Genomic DNA, 15,678 nt, shown 5'->3' with positions numbered 1-15,678 from the left:
GTGCAACTGTTCTGACAGTTTCTGACCTTCACACCCCTCCCAGCATCTAGTCCACAGGCAGCACGAAGGAACTGGGTCTCCAGCCCCTAGCAGAAGGCTCTCCGTGCTGACTCAAGATTCCACTGGGAAGTCCATCTCCAGAAGCTCCTCTCCCGACCCGCCCTCCTGCGGGCTGCTGGCTGGCAAATCTAATCACGTCACTCTCCACTTGAAAATGTTCAGGAGCTTCCACTACTTATCGAGTCAAGCCCTCATTGTGTGGAGCCTTCATCAGCTGGCCTGGCCCCTGTTAGCTCCATCTCTGACCACTCTTAATCAGCTAACACTTCACCACTCGAGCTATGTGGGCCCTATCATTCCTGTTTTAGTTCCTGACATGCCCTTTTCATGCAACGATTGTCCCCCCCCCCAGTCACACACGACCCTTCCCAGGAAGCTGTTCCAGACCATTCCACTTCTAGCCAGAGTTGGTCCGTCAGGCTTCTGAGTTCTCCTGGCACTCTGCAAATGCCTCCATTATGGCATTTCAAGCTTTATTATAATTGTTTATGTAAACCCCCCCCCAATACACACCAGATAGCAAAGTCTCGACATCACAAAGACATTCATCCTGAGAGTTTCATAAATTTAATATATAAACACTCCTTTTAGACCGCTTCTCTTCTGTCCATAGTCAGAGCCAACACTGCTAACATTTGAGTGTGAAAAAAAGAAATGATTCTTTTAAGAAGATCAAGGAAATAACATTTACATCACCTCCCTAAAGAGTTACCACACATGTAGCGTGCCACTAACACCTAAAAGCTGAATGGTGAGCCAGGCCCACTTACCAGCTAGATGGATGCCAACAGTTGAGTTCAGCAGTATAATGCGTTAATGGCCACTTCAAACTCATCCTCAGCAAAAATACCAAGAGCAGTGTATCACCTGCTTCTAACACCAGTACCTGGTGCCCTGCACAAATTCATGCTTCCTTCTTCCCTCACCTAGCCAACTCTCCCACTATTCAAATTGCAAAATCTGAGCTTCCATCACCAAAAGAGCCAGTTAGACTTTTATTTTCTGCATCTGTCTCCTTTTCTCCCTCCACCGCCCTAACTCAGACCCTTTGTTTCTCCCCCAAAATCATACAGGTTCCTAAAGTTCTCCTCCAATTCTAATCTCTCCCACACAGATTCATCCAGTGCTTGCACTTCTTAGCTGTATGGTATGAATCAGTCACCGGGGGCCTTATTAAAATGACTTCCTGGCCCTCCCTGGTGGCACGCGGGTTAAAGCACAGCACTAAGAAGCTAAAGCCGCTTCCGCATGAGTTCGATTTCTGCCTGCCCCGGAGGTGATCCACATGGTGCGGAAGACCTCTCCTGACCCGCCCGCTGCTCCCCTCAGCAGTGTACTTCGTCGATCTGTCTGTTCTGCTCCCTGCTCTGTCTCTGGTGAATCCTCTCACCCTCCGCATCTCTGGCCTGTACCCCAGTTCCATATGAGTAAATATTTTTTTTAAAATGACTTCCTGAGTGAGTCTAAGATGGGGACTGTGATTCCTCATTTCTAACACACTCCCAGTAGCTGCAGATGATGCTGGCCCACAGATCACATTTCCTAGAGTTAAGCTCTACTCGGTGCCCAGCAAGCAGTCAGCAGCTGAGGCCAAATGACCAACACACTGGAAGAGAAACGTGCAAGCACAGATTTCTATGCCAGGTGAGACACTGACGTTAGATGCTCCGGTGCTCAGATTCTATTCTTTCTGTAGGATACCCATTAGCGTGCCACCCACTTTACAGCCCTGATGCCTGACAAAGCTACAAACTAGCAGGTATTACTCCAACTAGAGTCCTCAACAGGTTCTGACTTAGTAACTATCTACAAACAATTCTGGTAGATAGTCTACTGTAACATCACAAATGTTTCTAAAAGATGAGAGACAATACTAACAGAGGTGGGAAAAAGAAGACAGTGCCAGAGGGTTAAGTACATTTGTGCATGTGATAGCACCTTAGAGAGAGATGCTCACCACCACCTTCCTCAATGCTTCAGTATCGCTCTCTACTCTTGCTTAATCCGTATGTATCCTAGAACCAGGAGGGTGTGACTATGTGACTGCTTGGTCAGGGGTAGGCATGGGGGGTTTTATGCACAACTACAGAAGCAGGCAGCAATGACAGCTCCAGCTCTCCGGCGGCGGCAGAGCAGCAGCAAGCCTATCTGGGACCTAAAGCAAGCATTCTGACGAGAGCAGCTCTCCGAAATGGACTTTTGAGTCCTACCCTCAGCATGACGTTATCCTCTTATGCAATTCCAAGTCTCTGTTTATAGAACTTTTGTCATCATGTATTTATTAGTCGATGAGACAGTGTCACTCAGATTTTGATCAAAAATACCAAGGGGTTTTATTTTGATGTTTTGGTTTACAAAGCAAGACACCTGAATGTCTGCGTTATGATTTTAAGAACTAGTAGCACTTCTAATGACTACATTGCTGCTAATATGTCTCCTAATATTCCCCATGAAAATCAACTTGTCTAGCGTTGATATTGCTCTAATGAGTTAACTGAAGACTAAAAATTTGTCACTGAGGGTAAAAGATGCTGATGATGGTGGGAAACACACACTGGCAGGCATTTTACCTGAATGTCATAAAAAGCAAAATGAAAATCTTTTCCCAGTATTATCATTCAAATTACCGGGACAAAAAATACTTCACAGAGGCATATGCCCCCTCTTAAGCCCCCCAACCCCCACCCCAAATACTAAGGGTCTTATGGTCATGAAAGACTAGTACGTGTTTCTGCTTATACAAACACTTAAGGAAATGCCTCCGCCTTGACCACATAAGGTTTAATAAAGAAAAAAGCTTCATCAATGAAGATACAGGCAATAGATGAAGAAAACTGCAAATATGTCTCCCAGGTTATATATGACCAATTAAATAATATCCAAATTTTACATTAATTTCACACACAACACAAAACCAAAAGGAAGCACCTGCCTTCAGAAGAGAAACTCAGCATTTCCCACAAATCTCATAAATCTGAGGGGAGTAAAACCCCTTACAAAAAGTAGAGAATGTCTTTCAAGGCCACCTGCCAGGCTTCAGGGCAACCTCAAATGTGCACATTTGCATCTTCTTTTCAAAAAAGCTAAATTAGTATATGCTTAATCCAGAATTTAGATTCTCACAAACTATGAAACCAAATGGTACCGAAATAATTCTAGTGGATAAAAAGACCTACCTACTTCCACAGAAATGTACCTGGTAAACTTAAGGATTAAGCTGGAATTACTAATCTGAAACTCAGTCTGGATGGACTTTGAACTAGTCATTTACTGTTGTTCCTCCAGCGATTCAGTGTTCCAGAGTCATGCCCAGAGCCTACCCCTTCCGGAGCGGCGAGGCCTGGCTCCAGAGGGGCCTGCAGGCTTGCCGGGACTGCCAGGAGCCACTCTCCCTTTCTGCTGCCACCGTAACCTGCAGACACTGTGCCTCTGTGAAACGCCTTTCAGCTTCATATAATAAATGTTGGCTCCCCGTTTTTGTTTCCACAAACATGCCCTCAAATCCATAAGTATTTCAAGGTATACTAGAAAATTCAAATTAGTCAACTCTGAATCAAAAGCACCTTTGACAAAGTAGATACTCACAGCAGTGACTGGGTGAGCGAGTACACAGTCCGCCAGTGTCACTGAGCAACAGTGTAGCCCATCTCCCTAATGAGCCCTAATTGACTCTAATTAACATCGGTGGCAATTTACTATTGCTAAAAATAATAAAACCACACTCCATTTGTCTTAACAGCTCACAGTTTACAAAGCACTTCCACATATATCATCAAATCTGAACCTCACAAAGTTCTCCAAGACACATTTTTTTAATCACCTTCTTCTCTCTATTAAAGGAGGCTTGAAGAGGTTAAGGGCTCATTACAGGGCTCACATCAAGTAAAGCAGCAGTCCACAGTGTCGTGCAGTGTCTACTTCCTCCCACGGCTCTTTCCACCCCAACTGCAGGACTCAGTTTCTAACGACCAGTACTTTCACTCATTTCCCTGAGCAGCTCAGCCACCTTGTGTGAGTCAGATTCTCCTGCGAGGGAGAAGCTGCAAGTAGGGTGCTGGGATCAGAGGCACAGTGGACCCCAAGCCCAGGCCCTCCCCACTTCCAAGTCCGTTCCAATCTGGCAGATTGGCCGCAGAGACGATGAGGGTTAAGTTTTCCACATTCAGCAAATGAAGGTGAAGACTTACAAGTTAACTAGTGAACTCTGGCATCAGATGCCTGGACTTGATTCTACTAGACCTTGCTCACTGTACAACTCCAGACAAGTTACTAAATTGCTCTGCACTTGGCTGATGACATTACCTACCTCATAGGGTTATTATGAGGATTAAGTTAGTTACTATTTATAAAGCACTTAAAACAGTGCCTCACACACAGTGAGGATATAAATGTTTGCTAACTAACAAAATACTACTCAATTTCTTGATAATATACAGCAGGGTGCAATTATACTGCCACTTTTTAGTTCTTTTAAATTTGTTTTTTCAAATAGGAAACAAAAAGGTCATTTGTTTTGTCATTGTGGAGAAAGAAATGCTACTTTCAAATACCTGAGAAATGTGAGCGACCGCAGCTCTCTCACGTCAGATTTCTGGGGCGGTGGGCCTGAGAGCCCACCTCTGGCGGTCACGTGTCCAAGGAGCGTCTACTCCAGCAAAGATGATTTGGAAGCTGAGACGGAACCACAGGCTGCAGAAGAGAAACCAGTTCTCTTCACGTGGGCTCCTACCAGGCACAGAATGCTGACAACAGGACAGTGGGCTGTCTAGCAACTAACAGCCAGCCACTAGGCCACGAATACGTCCTTACCAACCGTGGCAGACAACCAAAGTTAACTTTTCCATACTTGACATTCTCTGCTGTCACCCCCGCCCCAGACCACATAAACTGCATCTTTTCTGGGACTTCATTACTGCAGGAAGGCTCTGGAGTTACAGTCTCAGCCTCAGTCTTACGCTACCTTCGCACAGTGATTCAAGCCGCATTCCTGTTGCCCAGGACCTGGCAGCCCCTGCTCAGGACAACTAAAGGAAACTTGAGGACTCGGAGGCACAGCTGTTCCTGACTGCCGTGCAGGGTGCGTGTTGGTCTTTGGTTTTCTAAATTTAAAAGATCAATCATTTGTGCTTTACAGTGACCTTCAGGGCGGCTCCCAAAGTTTCTCCAGAGTGGGAAGCAGTGGATCTCTTCAATATAAAAAAGCAGTTGAGTGTGCAGCCTAATCAAAGATAAACTGTTAGAAACGTTCAAAATTGAGAGAATAAGAATCACTAAATTTATGTCTCTGAAAATAAAGTACTTCCGATAAGTAAAAGAAACCATATCCAAGGAATATTTTATATTCCAGCTAACCCCACTCCTACTCCAGCTACTGAGAAATGACAAAGTCACCACAGCAAAGGGGTACCCTGATATCCAAATGCAGCAGTACCCCAAAACATCCCAGTGCCAGGAGAGCATGAGCTGCGATCCTATGAGCAGTGCTGACAGAAGCTAAAAGGAAACTAGGAAACAAAAGAAGAACATACAAGAAAGAGCTTTCCTCGCTCCCTATTTTCCTCAAGAAATTCAAAATAGCCACTAACCTATACTACTTGCTATCAGATTTTAATCCTTGCCTATCAGTAAAGTGAAAGGCATAAAATCTGGGGGAATGTGGATCTTACATCAGTGAAGAAATCATTGAATTATCCAATTAGAAAGTGTGGGGACAATCTGGTTTTTTTCCTGCTTCCTTTCTCTTAAGAATAGATTTAAAGTTTCAGGTAGAAATGAAACCATTGGGCCCTCCCTGGTGGCGCAGGGGTTAAAGGGCAGCACTACGGAGCTCTCCACAGCAACTGCAGCACCAGCTCAGCCCTCTCCTGTCTCACCTGATACTGTACTTTGTCATTCTGCCTGGTCTGCTCCCCACTCTTCTCTGGTGAATCCTCTCACCGCCCCCTGCACCTCTGGCCTGTACTCCAGTTCTTATATGCGTAAATAAATCTTTTTTTAAAAAGATCATACACTACAGAAAAATACTGGAAACATTTTAATTTGGGGATGGACAGCCTCCCAAGCATGACATAACTCTGAGAATCTACCAGGTGAAGAGTCACAGAAGAAACTATTAGTGAGTTATAAAACACAGTCAGTTTTCCTAAATGTGTTCCCTAAATTTACAAAGCAGTAGGAAAAAGGCAAATATCAAACAAAATGTGGGCAATGAATATAAACAGATCATTCATTCACCTCAGAAATAAGTTACTGATATATTGGGAGGAGGGGCAACCAGATTCTATGTAATGGAGCACTGCAACTTTCTAAATTTCTTTTTTCCCCCAAGACTATTTACCCCTCCATAAAAATGACGACCTCCTCCCATTTCGTTCTATCTCACACTCACTGGACGATGTGTGTAGGTGAACAGGGTACTCACGGATGCGAGGGTGTGTGTGAGCGTGAGCGTGTCGGGAAGAGTACACGTCCTGCAGCTGAAGAAGTGTTTACTTCTGTCCATAAGGAGTGGCTTTTCTTACTTAAAACAATAGCAGCTGCTCCCCAGCAAACCGCCTCTCTACCAAGCCGCAAGAGAAATTTCTCCTCTGCTCACATCACATCTGGAGCAGACATTCCATGCGCCAGGTACAATGTAGTTTACCCTTTTGTACTTCTGTGCTTTAAAAAAGTTCCCTTTATATTACAAGCCAACAATCATCTTTGAAGAATTAATCAACTCAGTAGGTTAACCTTCGTCTAAAGGAAGCGAAAACTTTTACTTAAGTGTTTAAATTAAAATGGAACCCAGTATGAAAGGCGCGCTCTCTCTCTCTCTCACACCCCTAAAGATATTTAGTCTTTCTGCTAATGGGAGCAAAAATTCTTTTTCTTTCGAAGAGAGAGAAAATATTCAAAGCAGAAGCAGTTTTCATAATAAAGACCCCCCAAATCAGCACACAACAAAAAACCCCCAAGTTTACTGAACTGAAGTTGTTTCAATTTATTATATCACACACCAGTAGAACAGTGTATAGGTGCCTGTACAACTCAGGGTGAGGAGAAATCTGTTTCCCTTAAAAGAATATGAAATAAAAAGAAAATAATGTCCTGGGTCTTCCTAATGAGCATGTCTAAATGGAAATCTTTTTCAGACCAGACTCCATCTTAAATTCTTCTTTTTAATTCCATCATTTCTTTTCCAACATCCCCATTCTTCTAATAGTTTCATCTTCAAAGTACTGGACAAAAAACACTACTGATGTTCTGACCTACCAGCCCTGTATCTCTTCTCAACTGTCAACTTTAAAGATCTATCACAAATCCCCCAGAGGGTGACACCACTGACCAAGTCTAGTTCCCCCTCTCTGCAATTATAACACCCAACCATTACAGTAGAGTCACCCACAATCTATCAAAATGCTATGCAATCTCTCAAAAACAATGATTATTATTAAAAAAAAAACTAGAAACATCTTGAAGTAATATGGAAACCACCACGTGTGTGCAATACAATTGCTTTCAACTTTCATTCTGACCTAAGTGAAAGCGGATCCCAAGATAGTATAATTCATAGTGTAAGGGGAGGAGAACACAGAGACATTATCAAAGTTCTGGGGGCTATCCCTCCCGAATGCAGAGACTGACATGATCAGTGCTCTTAGACCAGATACTTCCCCTCTGTTGGACTTGTTTCCCTGAGCTATAAAAATACAAAAGGGGACCCTCCCTAGTGGTGCAACGGGTTAAAGCACTGCATTGTGAAGCTCTCCAAAGCTACTGCAGCCAAGGAGCTGACCCACATGGCATGGCAGATCTCTCCTGACCCACCCACTGCTCTGCTCAGCAGTGTATTTCAGTTGATCTGCCTCTTCTGTTCCCCACTCAGTCTCTGGTGAATTCTCTTACTCCACCCCACCCCTCACCCCCACCCCCATCCCTCTGGCTTGTACCCAGCTCTGTTAAGCATAAATAAATCTTTTTTTTTCAAAAAATGCAAATGAGATCCTAAATTCTGTAATCAAAATAACAATATAAAATTTCATTTTCTTTAACTGCTTTTTCTCCTATGGACTCTAAATACAAGAAGAAAAGCATGTAGCTCACCATATATCAACGCTAAGAAACCAGTGAATTTTGCACATCAAGATCCCTCAAATAAAGTGTTACTATGACTGTAGACTTTATAAACTGAACTATGAACATTGTTTCATAGTTGCTTTAGCAGACAACTTGAGAGGAATCTTTAATTCAAAAAGAAGTCGTCCTTCTTAAACTCACCTCTAGCATGCTGCAGCCCACGCTGCAGAGTAGAGCCTCAGTAGGGAGCGTGCGTCAAATATTATCTGTTCTGCCATTTGTCCCAAACCATGGCAAAAAGGTGGTCTTCTTTGGCTGGCAACCTCAGGCTGTCTTTTGCATGCCAAGCCCACACCCATTCCTTTCTACATGAGAAAGGGCAGGGAACTTGACTATTGCAAACCTATGGACAGGTCCCACAGAAATTAAAATAACTCCAACTTCCAGTTCTTCTAATATAACGAACAGGCTTGATAATGGAACACCAGAATGTTAAAGAATTGGAAGAGACCTTAGACTCACCCTACTAAAAGCTCATGATTTTACTGATGACAAAATCAAAACCCAAGATATGTTAAAATGAATATCTAAAATCATACCAAGTCTTCTCAGACTACAAAGCATTATGTCTCAATAAAGTGGTACAAAATATCTCCCCAAATTGTTTTTGAAAAGAAGTCACTTTCACCTGACCACAGCCACATCAGTCAAATTCAAAAACTGTTAAGATGTAGCTCCCATTCAGGCACTAAGGGGCAGCCAAACAGATCTCAAAAGAGGGGTGGAAATAAAGAAATTGTTAGCATAGTCTCATAATAAAACAGATCAAAACTGGTTCTGTGCATAAAATTTCAATCTAAATTGGTTCTGTGTATAAAATTTCAATCTTTGGATCAAGTGTCAGTGTGAACTAGCTATAAAATCCAGAGTCACTCAGTGGGTGCTAAAGACAAGCACAGATCATACTTCCTTGTTATATTAAAAACATGCTTCATATGCAAAAAGAGAGTCCAAACATTCAAACACATTGCTAATGAATGCAGGTATACAGAAAGACTTATTCTCCAAATGCGCTTCATCAGGTATATGTCAGCAGAAAGAGCAACAAATATAAAATACTTCTTAACTGAAAATACGGGGGGGGGGGGGAGGAACAACATCAACCAATTGGTAATTTAATAAACTTCAAACTTTCAGATTCTTTTTTTACTGTTATTGAAATAGTCCAAACACCAAAGTACTTCCAGCTTTAGTCAGTCTTCAATGGGACTCTGACACATACAAAAATGGACATGAGGCTAGCATAGCTTTACAAGTTCATTGCGGAAGGCATATGCCCAACGTTCTGTATTTGTTTGTTTTTTGCAAAAAGTATTGACATTTACACACTCACAAAATACTGACAACCTATAATATTCCCCTTCAATTACAGTAGAAAACACTAGACTTACACCGCAACAAGACATTATCATTAAATACACCTTACAAAGTATTAAAGCAATCTCAACTGCAAAAACACAACAGGGTAACTATTGTTTCAGGAGGAAGGTAGCATCACGGGATGGTTATGTTATGTTTCCTTAACATTCTGTAAGTTATAGCAGGCATATATTATTTGTATAACATGTAACAAACCATCCATCTCTAAATCAAAATGTAGTAACACCTAATATCCTGTAATTACAATTAGGCTTGATACTCAAACACAGTCTCACACAATTTGAAAGAACTGCTATTTCACAATTAACCAAATATCCTAATGCTCATAATCAAGTATCACTAAAGTTTTTCCAAATTCCTGAGTTTCATTAAATCAACATTTTCGGAAATCTAGAGTTCACGTTTCACACAAACCCAAACAGAACCAGCCACAAAGACTTTGGTTACAAATACCTAATATGTCTAAGGAATTCACAGGGTTGACTTTTGTTTTGCTTAATGAAACTATCTTTAGAAAACCAAAGGTAAGAAGGAAGGGTCTGCCCACAAGCAAAATGACATGAAGCCAGATTCAAAGACCCCTTATCACCAAAGTGGAGCCAGATGCCTGGGTTAAAAGGGTAGAGTGGGTTCTAGAAGGGGCTTTTTTTTTTTTTAAAGAAGGCTTCATTTTCCCAGACTGTTTTGAACATTTTGATTTCTTTTTTTAAATGTCAGGCATCTTTAAAGGAAAAGCTTTTCTACTGAGTGACTTCAGGATCTCTCAACTTTCACCCTACAACAATTAAATGCTTCTGTCCAGATAGACTGAACTGCATTCAACCCTGGCACATAACAAAAACATTAAACCTAAGCTGTCTCATTTGACAGATGTCTCATTAAATTCATCTCAAAGTTGAGGTAAGAGATGCCTTTGAAAACTGGAGTGGGGTGAGGCACACCTGTTAATTCTAAGAAAACTTCGAGACGACTCAAAATGCACATAGCTTCCCTCATGCCGAACATGACATTAATAGTATGTGGCATCGGAAATCACCCGCCATGGGAGAGATGCCTCTGTGCATGTGTTTGACATCCCTAGGGATACAAACAGTATGGAAGGCTAGAGAATCAGGGCCCACCCCACCAGCTGCTTAACAAAATTTCACAAATCCAATTCAACAATGTTTACACCAAAATTTTATAATTTTACACCAAGTTTTATAGTAGACTTGGATCATATACAACTTTTACTGAAAGCTATATTGTCAGTAAGCTAAACACTAATTCAGAACTCTAAAAAGAAAGAATGAACAACAAAACACCTTACACTTAAAAAAAAGTCACCATTGGATAACCACGCCTTTCAGATGGTTGATAAAATATTACAGCAACAAAATGATACAACTTTCAACCAGGAAACTTTAACTCCCATCTCCTCTCGCTACAATTGTTTCAGTGAACACCAAAGACACTCCCCTTGAAGACTAACCATGAAATTCACAGAGAATAGCTGACTTATTCTGTAGCTCTTCATAACTAAAAAATGCACAACAGTTATGTAACACCAATAAGGCACTAATGGTTACTAAAGTAGAATTTTTTTTTTTTAATAAAAGGTTTAGGCAAACCCTTCATGATGGGTACTTTTGACACTTTACAAATAAAGATATAGTCTGAAGGAACTGAACTGTCAAACACCTCCACCCTCAACAGGCATCCACTTTTCAGATAAATTCTCTATATCCAAATTAAATCTCTATATCCAAAGATGTCTAGTCTGTTTTTACAAATGAGGAATGCTTGAATGAGAGGAATGAGAGAAAGAAAAAAAATACCATTAGGTAAACTATTACATATCAACTTAAACACAAGTGTGACCATTAATAGCAAGCAGAGTATTTAGAACACTTCAGTACTCTATTTTGGTACTCCTTCTTTGCCAGGCTGGGTTCTTTATGTTTTTAAAGGGAACATGATAAAAAATAGAGCTGTCCATACTTCACAAGGAACACCACTTTGGACAAGGGGATAATGTTGCCTCATTACCAACAAAAATAGCATATTTTCTGAATGCTTTTAACCAAGTGAAAAATTCAAGTGTAAATGAAATTCAACATTGATTCATGGAAAGTGGTATGAGCTGAAAAACAGAATATCCAGCTCTCCCTTCTCAGCTCTGGCCAGGACTGAAAAACCACAAGAGTCAAACCTCTCTGTGCACCAGTTTCTGAAGAGAATTGAAACCTATTGCTCCCTAGCAGTGTTTTTGAAAGGATAAATGAGATGATTTTCTTGAATGCCCTTTCAGATTTTAAACAATAATAAAGACAAAATATTAATAGATGTTATCACAGGAGAGTGATGATGGAAAAGACAGCACATACTTTACATTAAAATATAACAAGCGTACAATTTAAACATAAGAAGAAACAAAGTTAAGCCCTTTGTTCTTAAAATTAAAGGACTGTTCCAGCACACACTGGTGTCACATGTTCATACCACGTTACTCAATCCTTCTGTAATTATAGTAATAAGAGCCTGCTTGTCAATATTACAGCTTAATCCTGAACCACCCCTTCTTGTTTCCATGTAGGAAACCATGTCAGGCTTGATCATTCCCAGAAGAGAAAAAGAGGAGAAATATGAGAGGGGTAAAGGGATTGCTCGCGACCCCGAGAATCACACATAAAATACCATGTCCACGATACCCTAGGCACAGTGGGTGTGCTCTCCATTCTGCCAACATCTTTTCTCACTATTGTTTGAAATGAAATCGCTATACTAACTCTGAAAGGTGGCAGACAAGAATCAAAACACATTTTGAAAAGTAGTTGAATACTGCCCTTGATCAATGACACAGCTTATCCAGGAAGTCCAAAACACAAGCTCCTTAATGGGCTGAACTCTATGACTTAAGTCAGGCAGCCGAAATTGTTGCATTTTTTTTAACCTGAAATTAGTCTTTCCAGTAAAAGTTAAGATGGTTGATTTTAAGAGGAAATTAAACGTGAGTATATGTAACATAAGTAACTTAAGATGAAAGCCTTTTAACTTTGTTCATGTTTTAGATCAGCTAAAAGAAATGGCTGCCTAGTATTGAGGTTCAAAAACAGTTTCAAATAAGTTTTCATTAGCAGCTGCATTACTAGATAGCACCCTTTGTCCAAAGTCTTTAAATTCATTAAAGATTTTCATCTTATTCTATTATACCTAACTACCCAAAGCAACTACGAATGGTTTTCAAAACCCTTCAAGAACAACAAGTTAGACTATAAACACTAAAATTTATAGAAAGGTGACCCTTAAGAGAAGAAAGTTGCCTGCCAGACAAGCACATTTTACAGAGACCAACTGACTACATAAAAGAAACAGCAGATAATATACTGAATTTAAATACAGGAAGATAATCAAAAGGCTTCAAACGACAATACTCTTGTGTGTCCTTAACTCCAACTATGCACACACAAAATGTGCAGGAATAAGTGTGAGTTACAAAAACAAACAGAGAACACAGCCCTGGCTTCAAGGCTTTCATCTAAAGCATACATTCGTTCTCTTCTTCTATGAAAAAGAATTAGTAGCAAAAGTAGCACCACGATGTTGGGTGTCCCACATTTCACTGGAGCACAGAGGTAGTTTCTAGGAATCTCCTCTCGCTGGTATGAAGCTTCACTACATGTGCAATCCATGCAATGTTCCCATAATAAGCAAGCCCACCTTATAACAAGGCTCTTGATTGGTTAAAAACTAAACGTCCTCCAAGTGGACTCACTATATGCTCGATTTTGTTCTGTGACAAATGAATATCAACACAGAGACATTTGTTATATTAATTTAGGCTTAAACTAAGCTAAATTTTTAAGAAAACCAAAATAAACAGGCATGGTTGTAACAGATGTCTTAGCTACCTTCTGGGACACCTGTGCACTGGCTTCAGATTCAAGGATGGGTTGGGTCCTCCGAGTGACTTCCCATTTCTTTAGTTATTGTTACAATGCACATACAGAAGCATATATATATTTATGCATATGGAACTAATGCAAGTAAGTTCAATGAAGTTAACAACTACTGTTTTAAAAAGAGCAACAACAAAAATATAAGATTTAATCAGAAAGATAACTTATCACTTCCACAATAAGTTTTTTTTTTAAATCCTTGCATATTATCCACTTAGAACATTTTAGATATAAGTAGGCATTAAATAACCAAGGAGAATCAAAGATTTTCATTTTATTATGACACCTAAAATCTTCCCCATGACCAATATATGCATGGGATAGAGAGACTTTCCACATAAAATATAGTTGATACTGTTCAATGTAACACATCCCTTTGTTCCTATATATATTTCCGGCAGTGTAATTAGCTTGGTTATAAGGGCACTTACAAATTATTGTCATTCCAATCGTGAACATCATTTCATGCTTTCATGAAATGACAATATTTTACAAATTACATGAGCTACAGGAGAAAGGGATATAGTCATTACTCCCATATTAAAAAGAAAAAACTATTTCCCAGGTCATAAACTTATAAGGTATGTCATTCACTGAATATTACCATCAGCTACCGCAGGTGCTACTGTACTATGATAAAATTATAAGGAAAAATTTCAGAAATTCACTTAAAGAATTACACAAAAGCTTCAATGAAACAGAGTAACCTGTCACCCAGAATGCTACTGGTCTTGTGTATTTCAGTGTAGTAGTAAAGATTTCGTCATTGAAACTGACTAACTGTAAGCACTACACAAACTGAACGAGAAACATGTTCCATTAGAAAGTGACTACAGAGTTACAACTTGGATTATTTTTCCAAGATCACCCACAACACTGAAGAGTTAAGTTAGAGAAGATTTATTTCTCTTAACTTTGCTAAGCTAATTTTATTTTAACAAAATTCCTTATTCCTAAGAACACAGTTCTTCAAACCAAAGGAGGAAAAGGATGCAAACAACTTTGTAAAGTCCAAATATAACAACCAGGATCTCTGGCTTCCTAATTCAACGTGTGCCAAGGCTTTAGCCAAGAATAACAGTAGTCACCTCCAGTCAAGAACTTGATCTAATATGCCAATTACATCTCAATAAAGTTGGAATAAACGTGTAAATGAAAATAATTTTAAGCTGAGACTGAGCAAAAAGCTATTAAATCAAATCTCGAGGGACAGTAACTATTTAAAATCCTTATTGTGATCCTAATGCTAGACCCCCTGCATTGGTCAGTTCTGATTATAAATGCTGGAAGAAAGGAGAGAAAGAAGCAGAAATAATCACTTTTGATGCAACAATCAAACTCGCAGAAGAAACTGAAATAAAGCAAAAATGGGGGAAGCTGCACTAAAAAAGTATCCTATCAGTTAGGTTTCTGGCGGGGCTGGGAGGGAAACTAAGCACGACCGGGAGCAGGGGAGACGCCAGTAGCCAGGAGCTCCTGGGGGCTTATTAAGGTTCCAGTGGCCCACTGCGGACACCACCAAGGCGGCGGGTCCTAGCTTGTATTATGTGGGTATTATGTGGATCCGGTAGTTGGCCTGAAGTGCCAGAGGAGGAGAGGCCTGAAGAAGCGCCTTCATTGTTAAATGCTCTGCCGCCTCCCAGGAGTGTCTGCTGCCTGCACTTCCTGAGCGTTCGGCCACCTCCTCACACTGTTTTCCAATCTGACTCCTCAAGATGGACAGAAAGTCGCGGGTTTCAAAATCGCTCCATTTAGTATCGCGGGTTACCTGGGCAGGCTGTTGGGAAGTAGCAAAGCCTTAGGATCGGAGGCCACGCAAACCCTTGGGTTGGGCAGAGCGACCTCCGATCAGTCCCGAGCAGGACTCAGGGTCTGAAGAGCCAACACCCCGCGAGTCCAAGCGCAGGTGATCGCCTTACCTGCGTAGAAGCGGACGAGACAGCCAATCTCCGAGTCCATGCCTTCCTCCTGCACCCGCCACAACTCCCCAAATCCCAGTTGGAAGAGGTAGTCATTCTGGATCTGCAACGGCTTCTCGTCTGCCTCCAGGCGCCGGGTGGTCTCTCCGTGGAGCTGCACGTACAGGCTGGGCGGTGGGGGCGCCTTCTCCGCGTTCGCCCCGCCGCCCCCGGGAGTCGACGGTGGGCGGCCAGGGACAGCGAGGGTCGCCTTTTCCTCCCCA

At 41.2% G+C, this 15,678-nt stretch overlaps 1 protein-coding gene across 1 annotated transcript in view; it reads right to left on the bottom strand.

Moving 5' to 3' along the window:
* Nucleotides 1-15,678, bottom strand: part of PHLPP1 (PH domain and leucine rich repeat protein phosphatase 1) — a 238,911-nt gene that overhangs the window by 161,781 nt on the left and 61,452 nt on the right. Inside the window, exon 3 of the mRNA XM_012725795.1 lies at nucleotides 15,416-15,671. Within this exon, the coding sequence (XP_012581249.1) occupies nucleotides 15,416-15,671 (256 nt within the window). The remainder of the gene's footprint in view (nucleotides 1-15,415; nucleotides 15,672-15,678) is intronic.

The sequence above is a fragment of the Condylura cristata genome, unplaced genomic scaffold (assembly GCF_000260355.1).
Source record: "Condylura cristata isolate star-nosed mole 26May11 unplaced genomic scaffold, ConCri1.0 scaffold00016, whole genome shotgun sequence".
Lineage (NCBI taxonomy): Eukaryota > Metazoa > Chordata > Mammalia > Eulipotyphla > Talpidae > Condylura > Condylura cristata.
The sequence above is the reverse complement of the archived record's forward strand: the minus strand, read 5'-3'. Positions and strand labels throughout refer to the sequence as shown.